We start from the raw sequence: 17,314 nt of genomic DNA, 5'->3' as shown, positions 1-17,314 counted from the left end.
GATGTGCAAATGTATCCCCAGTTCACAAAGGGGGATCGAAGGGTGACACGAGTAATTACAGACCAGTTAGTTTAACTTCTGTTCCGGGTAAAATAATGGAGTCACTGGTTAAAGATGCATTGCAGGATCATCTAGACAAGACTGCAGCAATAATTCAGACACAGCATGGGTTTGTTAAGGGAAAGTCTTGTCTGACAAATTTGATAGGATATTATGATGTGGTTACAAAGGAACTGGATGCAAAAAATAATTTTGATATCATATATTTGGATTTCAGGAAAGCTTTTGACACTGTTGCGCATGGAAGACTACTGTACAAATTGGAGCAGAATGGTATTAAGGGTAAGTTGCTACAATGGATAAAAGGATGGTTAAGTGCGAGAAGACAGAGGGTGGTAATCAATGGGTGCTGCACTTCTTGGACTAATGTTATTAGTGGAGTCCCACAGGGTTCGGTGTTAGGTCCACTGTTGTTTTGTATATTTATCAATGATATTGATGAAGGTATATCAGGCTTAATGTCGAAGTTTGCAGATGATACAAAGGTTGGCAGGGTTGTTAATGACAGTAATGGCAGTGTGCTACTGCAACAGGATCTAGATAATTTGGGCAGATGGGCTAAGAAGTGGCAACTGAAGTTTAACCTTGACAAATGCAAAGTATTGCATATGGGTAGAAGTAACCCCAGAGAAACGTCCCAACTGTGTGGTACTACACTTAAGGTGGTAGAAAATGAAAAAGACCTGGGAGTAATTGTGCAGTCAGATATGAAGTTTTCTGAGCAATGCAAACAGGCTGCCAGGGCAGGTCATGGGGTTTTGTCAATGATATATAGGAATTTTGCTAGCAGGGAAAAGGAGGTGATTATCCCTCTGTATAAGGCAATGGCCGGGCCACGCTTTGAGTACTGCATACAGGTCTGGAGGCCTCATTTTAGGAAGGATGTAGATTTACTTGAGCGTGTACAGAGAAGGGCAACAAGATTGGTGAGGGGAATGAAGGGATCCTCTTACCAAGAGAGGCTTAAGTTCTGCAAATTGCAGTGGTTGGAGACTAGGCACCTGCGCGGTGATCTGATTGAAGTGTATAAGGTCTTGAATGGGTTGAGCATGCTGAATTCTAATGGGATCCTTCCACTTGTTCAGATTACAAACCTAAGGGGGCATAAATTCAAATTAAGAAAAGACAGATGTAGAATAGATGTGCGGAAATTTGCCTTTAGCCAGCGGGTGGTTAATTGCTGGAACAAACTTCCATCTGTCGTTGTGGAAGTTGATAGGTTGAATAAATTTAAGGAGGAACTGGACAGGCATTTGGAGGGAATGGTGTGATTTTTTTTTTTTTTTTTTGGCTGATGCTGCATAGGCTCATACACTTGCTTTCTTGCATCACATGCCACTACTACTACAAGCATTAGGAGATCAAAATTGAGAGTAGGAGTGTGCTATAGGCCTAATGACTCTGATGAGTATAATAAGAAACTGTACAGAGAAACAGAGTGGGCCAGTAAATCAGAGAGTCTTATAATGGGGGATTTTAATTTCCCAGATATTGACTAGAATTTGGGGGTTGGTCACTCACACACTAGCAAGGCTTTTGTGGATTTATTGGATGATTGTTTTCTAAATCATCATGTTCGGGAGGCAACTAGAGGGAGTAATACTCTTGATTTGATTATCAGTAGTGATTCTTCATGCATTAAGAAACTGCAGATAGAGGAACCACTAGGTGGCAGTGATACTTCCTTCCTGCCTCAAAAAGCTGAACATACTAAGAGCTTTATCTGCTCTGTCTTGGGGAGCAAACCATCTTTGCTGCTCTTACATAGAGCACTAATCATATCCTCTTTGGATTATGGTGTTCCAATCTACGATTTTGCCTGAAAGAGTACACTGGCTGGATCCTATTGTGGATCCTACAGCATAGTGTATTGCAGATTGCACTTGGTGCTTTTAAGACATCTCCAACCCGTAGTTTATATACTGAAGCCCATGAGCTCCCTCTTTACCTCTGCATTAAAACATTACTACTTAAGTATGCAGCTAAAATACAAATTTGCTGTCAGCATCCTATTGAGCCATACCACTATAATCCACCCTGAAAAATCTCTATAGAAATAAATCCAGTAAAATAAGAACAGCAGTCTTACGCTTTATTGAATTAATAGAGTTGGAATGTTCCTATTTTCAACAGGCAAAAAGTAATTAATTATTTCCAACCACTTTGGATTCTCCCCCCTCAATTAACTTGCAATACTTATCTTAACAAGTGAGGAAAGAACCACCTATCGATACTCAACGTGAAAGAACTCCATGCAAGCTATATTCAAAAATATGCTAATTTTTTGCCAATATATACTGATGGCTCCAAATCACATTCAGCTGTTGGAGCAGCAGCAGCAGTATTTCCCTCTACAATCATTTCTGCTGCCCTTCCACCTGAGTATAGCAGCTTATCTGCAATAAAATTAGCTTTAGATAACCGGAATCTCTTCCCATTTCTAAAATATGTAATATACATGGACTCTCTCTCTCAGCTTACAGCAATGCAAACCTCCTCCTACAAGGTTCACCCTGTGTTAAATCAAATCAGAAGAATCCTATTACAAACTGAAGAATGTCGTGAATCAGTGACCTTTTGCTGGATCCCAGCAAAAGGTCACTGATTGATGACATTCTTCAATTTCAGAGATAAAGGGGAATGAACTTGTTGATCAAACTGCTAAAAATCCATCAACTTTTCATTTAATCTCCATTCTGGTTCCAGCCTCTGACTACATTCACATCATACAAACAGAATGTCTCCTGCAGTGGAAAGAGCTATGACACACTCCAACCAATTATAAACTGTACCAGTTGAAACATGATCCAAAGCTTTGGCACTCTAGGACCAAAACAGTGCGAAGAGAAGAAGTGGTACTTGCATAGGCACAAATCGGATATACATATCTGACCCACCTCCACCTACTCACAGGTGAAGATCCTCCTCAGTGTCCATACTGTTCAGCAAATTTAACAGTCAAACATATTCTGATTGACTGCCCTCACTATCACCAGGACAGATCATCTTCTGTGAGAAATCTATGAGAATCAATGACATTACAACATATTATTGGTGGTGATGATGATGCAACCATCAACTAGTTTTCTCTAATCTGAAAAAAATTGGACTATATGATAAATTCTAAAATATCTCTGTAAATAAAATCAAGTGGTTATGCCTAAATTTTGTTTTGCACATTTTCTGTGAATAGGCACATATAGCCACAGCAGCTTATGTGCCGTTAAAACCCCATAAAAACGCGTGCTCTCTCTCTCTCTCTCTCTCTCTCTCTCTGAGTTGAGTTATTGTAGGTTTTTCAGCCTGCACAACAAACAAATCAGCCCATGAATATGCAAAGATATAAGCAATACGCTTGGTTGCTGCTGAAATAACTTTTTACGGTAGAAATACTTGGTACAAAGCAAACATTCATTGTTGCAGTTAGTTGCATTTTTTTGTCACAGCTCTTGCAATTTATCTTAAATTTAGTTTTTGTGTGTTCCTAATGTTCAGTTACTAAATGTCAGCATAATTAAGCAGGTTTTCAGACAATCATTTGTCAATATATTGTAACATAGCACTTATGCACATTGCAATTGTCTAGTCATCTTTGAGATCTGTACATGCAAATCCAAATGCTAAACACTCATCTGAAAATTTGTGATATTTTTTCTGGATGGTATGGTTTACTAGTTCTTTCAAGCAGCAGTAGACCAGGATGTACCATCATGTAATTTGGTTTCACTCTTTTTGTTTTAATCTGCAATCAGTATTTATTTCACATAAAAATTATAAATAAAACCACTCAAAGAAAACAAACTGTAAATTCAGCTTATGTGTTACATGCAGATGACCTGACTGGCCAAGCCTGTGTGTGGTATAATGAGAGTGTAATGAGTCCTGATGCTTGAAGCTTCAAAAAAAAAAAAAAAAAAAAAAAAAAAATTGCATCGAAATGTTCAATCACTCTGCATCTCAACTAGGTTCTCATAAAGCTACTAGAAATAATATGTGCATGGTGGAAATTACAGACGGCACGTTACTCATACACAAAGAAATTGGAATGCAATTTAATGTTTTCAGACAAACAAGTTAGTGCAATGCATCAGTTCTGAATGAATGCATTCATTTGTTTTCCTTATATCTCATATTGTGAATACCTTCACAATGAGTTGCCTACCACTTCCCCATAAAAAAAAGACTGTTGTTACTTATTCTCAGTGGATACCATGACCCATGTTGCTGTTTCCGGCCTATTTGGCCTTTCATCAGTGGGTGGGTAGGTACCCAGTGGTATAATAACTGACAACCCAGTTATGAAATGTTATTTTAGTTTTTAATGTTTTTAGTAAAATCATTTTGCATGCAATACAAATTTATTGCATGCTGAATTTACAGTTTCCTTTCTTTGAATGGTTCTGCTGGGGTACCTGGGAGAATTCCTACAGAACCCACAATCCCTATGCTCTATGGTTCCCATCTAGAATTACAATAAATGTAAACAATATTTATTTTAATTTAACCATTCTTCCTATATCTTGAAGTTAATTCATCAGGTGGCAATATGCACCAATATCAAACCATAATGAATGACACATGTATAGCCATTTCTGTAAACAACATTCCAGTTAAGTATTACTAAGTGATGAATATCAACTAAATGAGAGAATGTCTAATGATATTAAGAGTTATATTATGACATTAATATCTAATGATATTAATGACTAATGATATTAAGAGTAGGAGACCGGCAGAATTATTTAACAAGTACAGGTCACTGTTGAAAAAAAGCTGTGAATTAGGGTTGAATTTGAAAGTGTCTGCAATTCTGCCAAGACACGATAGGAGGGAGTATATGATGAGAGCCTTGTCGATCGATTCGGCAATGGAAAGATTGTGCAAGGCTCATGGAGTAGAATTTTTTTCAGCCTGGTCTGTACTTGTTAACAGAAGGGACTGCTTCTACAGGGATGGGATACACTTAAATTGAAAGGGTGCAAGAATATTTGCTGATGCTATCAGGGCAGTGTTAAGTGGGTCAGAAAACTGCTACTTTGGGGGGAATACAAGGACTAATAGATTAACAGTAGCCACTGGCAGAGGTGAAAGTGATTCTTGTACTGCTTCTATTGGAATGAGGAGAAGCCTGGAAAACAAGATGCAGATGATACAAAGGTTGGCAGGGTTGTTAAGGACACTACTGATGCTATGCTGTTGCAACAGGATCTAGAAAGGTTGAGCAGATGGGCTGAGAGGTGGCAAATGAAGTTTAACATTGACAAATGTAAAGTACTACACATGGGAAACAGCAACCCCAGAGCAACGTATCAACTCTGTGGTACTACACTGACAATGGTAGAGAATGAAAAGGACCTGGGGGTAATTGTGCAGGCAGATATGAAGTTCTCTGACAGTGCAGACAGGCTGCAAGAGTAGCTCATGGTGTCTTGTCAATGATATACAGGAATTTTTCTAGCAGGGATAAGGAGGTGATTATTCCCTTGTATAAGGCAATGGTGAGGCCACACCTTAAGTACTGTATACAGGTCTGGAGGCCTCATTTCAAGAAGGATGTAGAGCTGTGGAACAAGTACAAAGAAGGGCAACAAGATTAGTGAATGGAACAAAGTGTTGCTCTTATGAAGAAAGGCTTAAGTTTTTCAAATTACAGTGTCTGGAGACTAGGCACCGGCGAGGTGATCTGATAGAGGTGTATAAAGCCTTGAATGGTTTGAGCATGCTCAATGCTGATGGGATTCTTCCTCTAGCTCAGAAAAATCACCTGAGAGGGCATAAATTCAGATTGAGGAAAGACAGATGTAGGATAGATGTGCGGAAATTTACCTTTAGCCAGTGGGTAGTTGGTTGGTGGAACAGACTTCCATCCCTTGTTGTGGAAGTTGATAGCCTAAATAAATTTAAGGCTCAGCTGGACAGGTATTTCGAATGAACGGAGGGGTGAAGTGGAAGTTTTTTTTTTTTTTTTTTTTCCTGGCTGATGCTGCATAAGCTTGCTTTCTTGCATCATATGCCTCTACTAATGTCTAAAAACAACAGCCCTATATTCTCATGATAAAATATGGATAACATATTTTATTATGAAAAAAAAAAAAAAGTTGAAATTTGTTGGCCAGTTAATCTAATCGCATAAGATTTAGAGCAGGGTTTGGGGAAACATTTCCAACCATATGAGCTACTTTAAAAATAAACAAGAATTTTACAATTGTATCTGTACTTTTTATGAATAAAAAGGTAGGAAATTTTACTACTTATTAATAATACTTAATAAGTAATATTTAACATACACACAAATTATTATTAATACACAAATCTGGTGATTCTTATAAATATTTTGATGTTAATTTTTGGTAGAATATTTTGATTATTTTTAAGTGTAGGTATACTTGTACTTTCATTTCTGTGAACAATGATCAACCAAAACAGCCTTTGCAATTGATCAAGCCTATCATGATCAAGCAGTTGTTTGCTGCTGATCCAGAGAATGTTGCTGGTATATATTACTCTTTTCAGAACTAATTACTAATACAATGTGAGCTTGCTACTTACGGTGCTGCAGGAATGCCATCTTGTATTGGAGAAATTACTTGAGCAGCTTGTTTAGCATGAATATCACAATACATTTTTTCATTAATATTGTAGTAACCTGAAAGATAAAAATTTATTGGAAATAAATATTAATCTACTCCATTTGTTTTGACATCCTTTTAAAATGAGAAAAAAATATAGTGGAAGCTTCATATTTTGCTATGTACAGAATGCCCATATAAGAATGCCCTTATAAAACATATTGGCCAAACTTCAGGAGGGTATTCTAGAAGTAATCTGGAGCAAACAATGTCCTATTAAACCACAGGTTCATTCAACATTGTTCTAAAGCACACGTTTCTTGATTTGACCAGGGTTCAAGCCCGTGACCACCAAATATGGATGCGGAAAGGTCAGGGAATGACCACTGCATATCCCCGGAGTAATATGGCTTTAGTTGCTAATGCTCCTAAAAACCAAACAACTCGAAAAAACAACACATTGTTCTAAATTTTCAATTCACTCTTATTTATTTTTTTTTTTTTTTTTTAACTCTTTAAAAGTAGATCAATGATTCAATTAACCTTCTGTACAAGTTTACAGACAACTAAATCCAATTTTTAAAATAACCACTTGTCACTATAGGCATACCAGCTTGGTTTTAATGCCATCTACTGCCTTTTTTCTAGCTTGCCATTGACTTACCCTAAACTTTATGCAACCCCAGAGGAAGAAATCTAATGGCTTTCAGCACTAGCGTAGCTACCCTTTTTTGGGCCCGGAAGCAAAGAACATGTTCGAGCCCGACGTAATTAATGAAAATTGCAAAAACAGGAGAAGACAGCCAAAGACGCCGGCCCCCTAAAAGGCCCGGAGGCATTTGCCTTCCCTTTCTACATGGTAGCTATGCCACTGGCTTTCAGTTTGGTGGCCACGCCACTGGTCCACTTCTACCTATCCATTTTTCCTTGATAATTTTCATCAATCCCATAACCTCTCTGTTCAAACATGAAGATGCTCCGTCATGTTAGAATTAGCATAGGCATATGATGCAAGAAAGCAAGCTTATGCAGCATCAGCCAAAAAAAAAAAAAAAAAAAAAACCTTCCACTTCACTCCTCCGTTCATTTGAAATACCTGTCCAGCTGAGCCTTAAATTTATTTAGGCTATCAACTCCACCAACCAACTATCCGCTGGCTAAAGGCAAATTTCCACACATCTATCCTACATCTCTCTTCACTCAATTTGAATTTATGCCCTCTCAGGTGATTATTCTGAGCAAAAGGCAGAATCCCATCAGCATTGGGCATGCTCAAACCATTCAAGTCTTTATATACCTCTATCAGATCACCTTGCTGGTGCCTAGTCTCCAGACACTGTAATTTGCAAAACTTAAGCCTTTCTTCATAAGGCAACCCTTTGTTCCATTCACTAATCTTGTTGCCCTTCTCTGTACTCGTTCCAGCAGCTCTACATCCTTCTTGAAATGAGGCCTCCAGACCTGTATACAGTGCTCAAGGTGTGGCCTGACCATTGCCTTATACAAGGGAATAATCACCTCCTTATCCCTGCTAGAAATATTCCTGTATATCATTGAAAAGACACCATGGGCTACTCTTGCAGTCCGTCTGCACTGCTCAGAGAACTTCATATCTGCCTGCACAATTACCCCCAGGTCCTTTTCATTCTCTACCACTGTCAGTTTAGTACCACAGAATTCATACACTGCTCTGGGGTTGCTGTTTCCCATATGTAGTACTTTACATTTGTCAATGTTAAACTTCATTTGCCACCTCTCAGCCCATCTGCTCAACCTTTCTAGATCCTGTTGCAGTAGCATAGCGTCAGTAGTGTCCTTAACAACCCTGCCAACCTTTGTATCGTCTGCAAACTTGGACATTAAGCTTGATAATTTTTTTTTTTTATGAAAACCCCAAACACGAAAGGTATCAAAACCTATAGTACTTAGTACCGTGCACGGGTTGAAGGAGAAGTATGGGGATGCCGGAAACTTTGCTCTAGAGACTAAACATGGGTTTCACTACTTCAAGCCTCCAATAAGCAAAGTGGTGGTATTTCACCGGTTGATCAATATTATTTATAAATACAGAAAATAATAATGGACCCAACACTGAACCCTGAGAGACTCCACTAATAACATTAGTCCACAATGAGCAGTGTCCATTAATTACCACTCTGTCTTCTCCTCCTCAACCACCCCTTTATCCATAGCAGCAATTTGCCTTCTCCTCCTCAACCACCCCTTTATCCATAGCAGCAATTTGCCTCCAATGCCACACTGCTCCAATTTGTGCAGCAGTCTTCCATGTGCAACAGTATCAAAAGCCTTTCTAAGATCCAAGTATATAATATCAAAGTTATTCCCTGCATCCAGTTCTTTTGTGACTGCATCACAGTATCCAATCAAATTGGTCGGGCAAGACTTCCCCTCAACAAAACCATGCTGTGTCCGAGGTATAACTGAAGTCTTGTCTACATGATCCTGCAGTGCTTCTTTAACCAGTGCGTCCATTAATTTTTCTGGAAGAGAAGTTAAACTCACAGGTCTATAAGTGCTTGTGGCAGCCTTTGATCCTCCTTTGTGAATTGGGGTCACATATGCACATCTCCAGTATATGGGTACCTCCCATGAGTCCAAGGAAGCTCTCATAATTATGGCTAAGGGTTTGCTTACTTCCTTTGCTGCCTCCTTTAATATAACTGGATAGATCCCATCCACCCCAGGTGCCTTTCTTGTGTTTATCTTCAACAATTTCTCCTCCACTTTACTCTCAGTTATTACAAGATTATCTAGCTTACTGCCAGAGTTGAATACACCTCTGGCATTCCCCTTGCTGAATAACTCCTCATGTTTGAATGTCGATGCAAAAATGTTGTAAGCAATACAACCTTTAAATAGAGCAACAATTAATTTTCCTGAAAATTGCTATCATTTCCTAAGTGTTAAATGTCTCTTGATAAAATGTAGTTGAAATAAGTAGTGGCCTAATACTCCACACCACAAGTATGCTGAAATCCGCTTTGGAAATTACATTTAGCTCCCTAGTATAGATTTCCTTTTGCCAATGTAATTTCATTTCAGTATATTTCAGACATCTTTATAGGAGAATAAGAAAAATTTACCTCAATATGATACACAGAACACTTCCGTATGACACTCTCCAGAAATAAAAATGAATAAAAGATTAATGCCAAGTGATTACATCAAAAAATCAACTGCAAACTATTCAAAAATTAATTAAATTCAAAAACAATTCAAAAAAATTAATAAAAAATTAATTAGAGTTTAATGTAAATTTTGAAAAACAATTTTCCTTCCTGAAGCAGACAGTGCTTTTTGACCATATGTCGTGATCACAGGAATGAAAATTATGGAGTGCTATTGTTGTTATTTGGTTTTTAGGAGCATTAGCAACTAAGGCCATATTGCTCTGGGATATGCGGTGGTCATTCCCTGACCTTTCCTCATCCTCCATATTTGGTGGTGACGGGCTCGAACCCCGGTCTAATCAAGAAGCGTGTGCTATGCACTGCTGCTCCTTCCCACCTGGCTACAGAGGTGCCTATTATGGAGTGTGTGAGCTTGAATCTTAAATAGAGAGATTTGTCCTTGCGCACATGCGTGTGAAAGGCAGCGATTATTTGTCTTCTTGAATGCACACAAAAGACCACGAATCAGAGATTAGATAGGTCTGTTTGTTATTTGGTTTTTAGGAGCATTAGCAACTAAGGCCATATTGCTCCGGGAATAGGCAGTGGTCATTCCCTGACCTTTACGCATCCTCTGTATTTGGTGGTGACGGGCTCGAACCCCGGTCTAATCAAGAAACGTGTGCTACGCACTGCTGCTCCTTCTCACCTGGCTATGGAGGTGCCCAATTAGATATGGACGGCGAATGTTAATAGAATTCTCATGTAATTTAATTTAGACGGTTTCTGCAATTAATAGTCTCATAATTATGTTGGAAACTAGTATTCTGGCCTCATCAAATAAAAATGTATGCTTCTCGTTAATGGCACAAAAGGTTAATTCTGAGGCTGCTGAACAAGAAGCATGAACTGAGGATGCACACTGTTTTACTCGAATATTCAGAGGAAATCTCATATATCCTTGGTAAGACGAGTCGCAATCACTGCAAGAAAAGTTGTATACTGTCATTTATTTGTGTCACGAAAGAGGAAATGACTGAGTGATTGTTCAGTATAGCATGTACTTTCCGTATTGGTCTGGCCACAATTTTAAATTCGGTATCTTTAAAGAATCTGTTAAGTTGCTTGTGCCACTGTTCAACGTATCGGTCAGAAATAAAGTATTTTTGTATGTTATTATTGTTGGTTAATGTAGTTTTTTTGTATCCTATTCTTAGCTTGTACCCTAATTCAGTTTATTGTAGCAAAGCGGTAACCCCTATTTCAGAACCTGATGGTCTAAATCATTTTTCAAAATTTACGTTAAACCCTAATTAATTTTTGAATTGTTTTCAATTGATTTTTTACTGGAATCATTTTGAGTCAATCTTTTATTCGTTTTAATTTCTGGAGAGTATCATATGGAAGTGTTCTACGTATCATATTGAGGTAAATTTCTCTTATTCTCCTACAAATATTGATATCAACATAGACCATATTGAGCAGCATAGCTCTGTTATATACTATCAAATTTTAGACATCTATAATGACTCTTTATATAAGGTATTCTGCAAAGTATTGTAGGTGGCACTGCTGTAGCAGAATTTGTGCTTGCAGCTATTCATAAAATTGTACATGGCTGGTATGAATTCCTAGTAAGATGTGTTATACTTTTTGAAAATGATATAGATAAAAAAACACACATCATTGTGCAAAATCTTTTATAACTGTATTGGTGCAATATGTCATCATGGAAATTTCTGCAAACTCTTCGTTTTGTCACCGCTTATTTTCTGCATTTGCATTATAGAGAACTGGTTTCCTTCAATCTTTTGTGTACATTCTGAATGTGTTGTAATGTGAAATTCTAGGATGCAGATATTGTTTCTGACATTCAGCAACAGATGCACTACCATTACCACTACAGAAACCACATGCAAAAAGGAATGTCAACATTCTTCATTTGTAACTATTTGCACCATTTTGAGCAACTCTGAAACAAAACACAACAATACTAGCTGAGATACACAAGCAGACAAGAGGTTGCAGTCACAGCAGTGCCAGCTTGCTACAGTTGTCCAGTTGGTTTATAGGACATTGATCAATATCATCTCTAGAAAATGCAGCCCCGAGTGCCAAGCGATATTAGTTGCCACAGTGCCTTTTTACAGTGATTATCTGATTATGGTGACAACAACCACTCCCTCACTGGTCAGCCTATGAGCAAATTGTCTCCCTTTGTGATTCAAAAACATCTGGAAGGTACTGAAGGAGTTCCTAAGACTGTTAAGAGACTGCAATCAGGAGACCTATTAGTGGAAACTACTAACCACAGACATTCAGAGAAATTTTTTTTATAGCTTACAAACTTTGCTGGCATTCCTGTAAAAATCTCCTCACGCAACCCTAAATTCATCTAAGGGTGTCATATCCAGTTGGGATCTATTAAATGTCACTGAGGAAGAAATAACACGAGTTGCAGGGACAAAATGTAATTGAAGCAAAATATATAATGACTAAAAAAGACAATCAACTTATGCCTATCAGAAATATTATTCTCACCTTCAATACCCTTAACTTACCTGCATCTGTAAAAGCTGGTTATTTATTTTGCTGCATTCACCCCTATATTCCCAACCCTTTGAGATGTTATAAATGCCAAAAATATGGCCACTGTCAAACTGTATGCAGAGAAGTTCGTGTCTATCCCAATTGTGGGTTCCCAGATCACAATCAAAGTGACTGTTCTGCTACAAAAATGACATGCCCTAACTATAAAGGTGACCCCCCTGCATATTCCAAAACTTGTGAAAAATGGAAAACTGAGAAAAAAATAGTAAAATACAAGGTTGAGAACTAAGTCAACTACCAAGAAGCAAGAAAACTAGTTGCACCTACTATAATCGAAAATATTATTTATGCTAATGTACTAAAAAAATACCAAACAGTCCACTCAAAACAGATATCACAGTTCCCACTAATAATTCAATTTCTGATTGGGCTAGAACTGCCCTCTCTGAGCAACAATCAAATGTACATAAACAACAACCCAAACTCTCAAGACCAGGCAAATAATACTCTTCTGACAATACCAACGGCATCTCCTCCTCCAACAAATGCTACTACATCAGATATTACAAATTCAATTGCAATGAAAAATACCCAGCATCAAATCAGCATCAATTTGTGCGTGCAATCTCTCTTTCACAATGTCAGAGTTGCATCATGCTCTGTCATCTACTAAACTCAGTGCAGCAGGACCAGATGGAATCCACTATATCACGATAACAAAACACACCGAACCGGCTCTCAAGACTCCGTTACTCCTCTATAACAGAATATTCAAAGAAAACACATTCCCCGACAAATGGCATCATGCGTACATTCTGGTTTTTCCAAAACCAAGTAAAGACCCTACAAATCTGCAATGTTATCAACCCCTATTGCACTCACTAGCTGTATGAGCAAGGTCATGGAAAAAATGGTCAACACCCAACTAGCCTTGTTTCTAGCTCTAAATGATCTCCTAAATCCAGTGCAATGTGGTTTCTGGGTAGGTAGATCCACTCTTCACCTTTTGATCAAGACAGAAATAAACATTCGTGACGCCTTCATCTGGAAAGAACATCTTGCAATGGTCCTCTTTGACATTGAAAAAATTTTTGACACTTCTTGGAAATATGGTACAGTGGTGCCTCGCAATTCAACTATAATCCGTCGCCGAATTGGAGTCAAATTGCGAATTTGTCGAATTGCGGGTCAATATTTTCCATATAAGTTTATGGAAAATTGATTAATTCGTTGTCGGAGAGAAATACACAGTATTATTGACTTTACTATATTCTACCATATAATAAACGAAATTACAAAATACATAATGAGTACATATATTTCATTGAGCCTTAGATGTTGGAAGGATGTTTTATTCATAATTATTATTATTATTAGCTGTATGGTGCAAGGAAGCCTGTGGCTTATGCTGCACCAGCCAAAAAAAAAAAAAAAAAATTCTGAATTACCCTGAGAGAGAGAGAGAGAGAGAGAGAGAGAGAGAGAGAGTGAAGGGAATCACCAAGAAATCTTGTTCTACCCTTTCTCTTCTCCTCTTGGCTTGAATGGGGATGAGGAATTGATCAAGGGTGGACTGTCTCTCCCTCTTTTTCAAGATAGCCTTGAAGTGATGCATAGTAGTGTTGTTAAACAAGTCTGTCATTCTAGTTACAACAGCAGTGTTGGGGTGCCATTTTAAACAAGCAGACTGCACCTTCTTCCAATGGAATAAAATTTCTTTAATGGCAGCTGTTGGCATCAGCCCTTTTTCCCTGTCTTCTTCTTCAAGTGAAATTTCCTTTTCTCTCTCTTTTGCTTCTTGTTCGCTGAGTGTTTTGAGTTCTTCCACGGTTGGTTCGTCATCGTGATCCTCCACAAGCTCTTCCACATCAGCCTCATCAACTTCTCCTATGTCAAGGTTCTCCGCCATTGAAATGATTTCTCGCATGGCCGCAGTTGCTTCTGATTCTTCAGCGGCTTGGACTGCATTGTTGTCATCCCGAAAAAAAGGAAGGAACGAGTTTCTTCCATGATACACGAAGGGTCCTCTGTGTCACTCCTTCCCAGGCAGTTTTAATAAAGGAAATGGCGTGAAGAATATTGAATTCAGTCTTCCAGAACTCCTTCAGTATCTTATCAGAAGAATGGGTCACATCAAAAAGCTGTGAAAACAAAGCCTTGGTGTAAAGTTTTTTAAAACAGGCAATTACTTCTTGATCCATGGGTTGGATCAGTGATGTGGTGTTTGGAGGCAAAAACTGGACTTTAATGAAATCAAAGTCAATTTCAAGAATGTTTGCCAAGTCTTGGGGTTGGGCACTAGCATTGTCAAGAATCAGCAGTGCTTTCAAAGGTAAATTGTTGTTGTTGTCAATGAGGAATTTTTTTACATTCGGGGCAAACTCCTCAAAAATCGAATCTTTGAAGACTATCTGGTCTACCCAGGCTTTTGCATTGGATCTCCACATCACTGGCAGTTTGGACCTGATGATTTTCTTCCCAAAGCAGCGAGGATAATTAGAGTGGTAAACGAGAAGTGGCTTTACTTTAAAGTCTCCGCTTGCATTTGCTGCCAATAACAAGGTAAGCCTATCTTTCATAGGCTTATGTCCTGGGAGCGTCCCTTCTTCTTGTGTGATGTATGTTCGATTTGGTAAGTGCTTCCAAAATAACCCAGTTTCATCCCCGTTAAAAATTTGCTGCGGCAAGTAGCCTTCCTTCATGATTAAATCTTCAAATTTTTTCACAAACTCTTCTGCAGCCTTTTTATCTGCACTAGCTGCTTCCCCATGTCTGAGAACACTATGGATACCTGTTCAACCTTTGAATCTGTGAAACCACTCACGACTTGCCTTGAATTCATCAGTTTGATCTGAGATACATCCTGGAATTTTCTTCTGCAATTCTTCAAAAATTAACGTAGCCTTCTCACAGATCATTGCCTGAGTTACTAGATCTCCTTTCATCTGTCTTTCTCTAATCCAGATAAGAAGCAGCTTTTCCATTTCTACATTGATTAAAGATCTGTTTCTGTCAGAAATTTTCATTGCTCCAGCGAACACCTTAGCACCTATAATCTTGTCTCTTTGTTGCCAAAAAAGTTGCCACGGACGCCATATTCTTGAGCTACATCTGTAATTGTTCTACCTTTCTGCACTTTTTCTATAATTTCTTTCTTCTTTTCTATGCTCAACCAAGTGTGTTTCTTTCCTGAATTATTCTGCTGTTCACTTCTCTTTGGACCCATCATCAAATTTCACTCAAAAAATAAATAACTGCCAAAGCACAAAATTTTTTACTTTATTAGAAATGCAGAATTATAAATTAGCACAAACTAGAGCAAACGTGAACTCAGACTAAGATTATTAACGAGATAATGTTGTCTCATAACTGAGGAAGAACTGATGGCATACCTGTAGCTATCTTTGAGGGCGGCTAACATAGCTGAACGATTGAGGGATCTATTCCCACTTTATCTATCATTGATTAAATGTTACTCTCGCTCTTTAATACCATTGGTTAAAATGTATGAAGCAGCCGTCAGTATTTGGTGCTATTTAGTAACGTTAAAAGCAGTTACGTAGTCCAGCAAAGAATTCTATCGTGCAATATCATGTAGCGTTTTTGCTGGCCCGCAAAATCCGACTGTCGAATAGCGGTACATCGAATTGCGAGACTGTCAAATTGCGGTACTTCGCATTGCGAGGCACCACCTGTATTATGCAAACATCTACCACAGTTTATCAAAATCTTCCTGCACTGCTGCTCATTTCAAGTTAGAGTTCACAACCACTTACCTTCAAAATTGATCCAAGAAGTACCACTGGGGTCAGTGCTAAGTGCCACTCTTTACTATAATAATGAATTCAATAACATGTGATCTACCACAAACAATATCCACTACCCTGTATGCTGATGATTTCAGTATCGCCTGCCATTCACCTAATAGGCGAATGATAGAAATAAAGTTACAATGTGCCATCAACAAAATAGCTAAATGGTCCCAAAACAATGGATTTTGTCTTTCACACAAAAAAACATTTGGGATACACTTCTGTAGGAAACGTAACTTACACCAACATCTGGAACTTAGACTAGAAAATCAAGTCATACCAGTGGTCCCTAGTGTCCACTTTCTGCAACGTGGGGAGCCGACAATTACATGCTACTATATCTCTACCGTGCATTATTATATTAACATCTGGACTATGGTTCTGTATCATATAGCTCTGCTAGACCAAGCACTTTATGTTGGCTTGATTCTGTACACCACAGCGCTCTTCGTCTTGCACTGAGGGCGTACCGTACATCACCGGTTCAGAGCCTGTATGCTGAAGCGCATGAAACACCCTTGCAGCTACTCAGACAAATGCTTTCATTAAATTATGCCACAACACTCAAAGGGCATCCAAAACACTCCAATTGGAATGATGTTTTCTCTCCTAAATGGGAAAACCTTTATAGAGCTTATCCATCTATAAACCCACCAACCAGGATACATTTTCGCTCACTACAAGCTGACTGGCAAATTGACCTGAGTAAGATACCGCCTACTGCCTCTCATGCAATCCCACCATGGATGTATCATATACCGCCGTGTGACTTTACATTCACAGCCTGGGGAAAATACACAGAACATGCTACAAATACATGCCACATTGAGAACCCAGCACGGCCAGTACACACCGATCTACAGATGGAACTAAAACTGAAAAGCATGTTGGTGCAGCAGCAGTATTTCCTAACACCACCATGTCCAAAAAAAAAAAAAAAAAAACTCTCCACTGAATGTAGCAGCTATACTGCAGAACTCTGTGGTATTCACATAGCCTTAATAGCTAGCTATTCACATTAGTGTTATCCAAGTTATACAACACAATACAAAGAGTGATAACCCCTTACTTAGACAGATCTGAAATACTCTGACTAAATGAAACAAGTTCTCTTTTTTTGGATCCCTGGTCATGTTGGAATTTCTGGAAACAAACAGGCCAACCTAGTTGCCAAAACTGCTACTGATCCTAT

At 38.4% G+C, this 17,314-nt stretch overlaps 1 protein-coding gene across 3 annotated transcripts in view; it reads right to left on the bottom strand.

Annotated features, from left to right (window-relative positions):
- Positions 1–17,314, bottom strand: part of LOC150088166 (uncharacterized) — a 323,234-nt gene that overhangs the window by 135,648 nt on the left and 170,272 nt on the right. For all 3 annotated transcript variants that reach the window (XM_090369359.1, XM_090369360.1, XM_090369361.1), the window contains exon 8: positions 6,610–6,706. In XM_090369359.1, the coding sequence (XP_090225485.1) occupies positions 6,610–6,706 (97 nt within the window). The remainder of the gene's footprint in view (positions 1–6,609; positions 6,707–17,314) is intronic.

The sequence above is a fragment of the Mastigoproctus giganteus genome, chromosome 3 (assembly GCF_048544385.1).
Source record: "Mastigoproctus giganteus isolate SK-2022 chromosome 3, ASM4854438v1, whole genome shotgun sequence".
NCBI lineage: Eukaryota > Metazoa > Arthropoda > Arachnida > Uropygi > Thelyphonidae > Mastigoproctus > Mastigoproctus giganteus.
The sequence above is the reverse complement of the archived record's forward strand: the minus strand, read 5'-3'. Positions and strand labels throughout refer to the sequence as shown.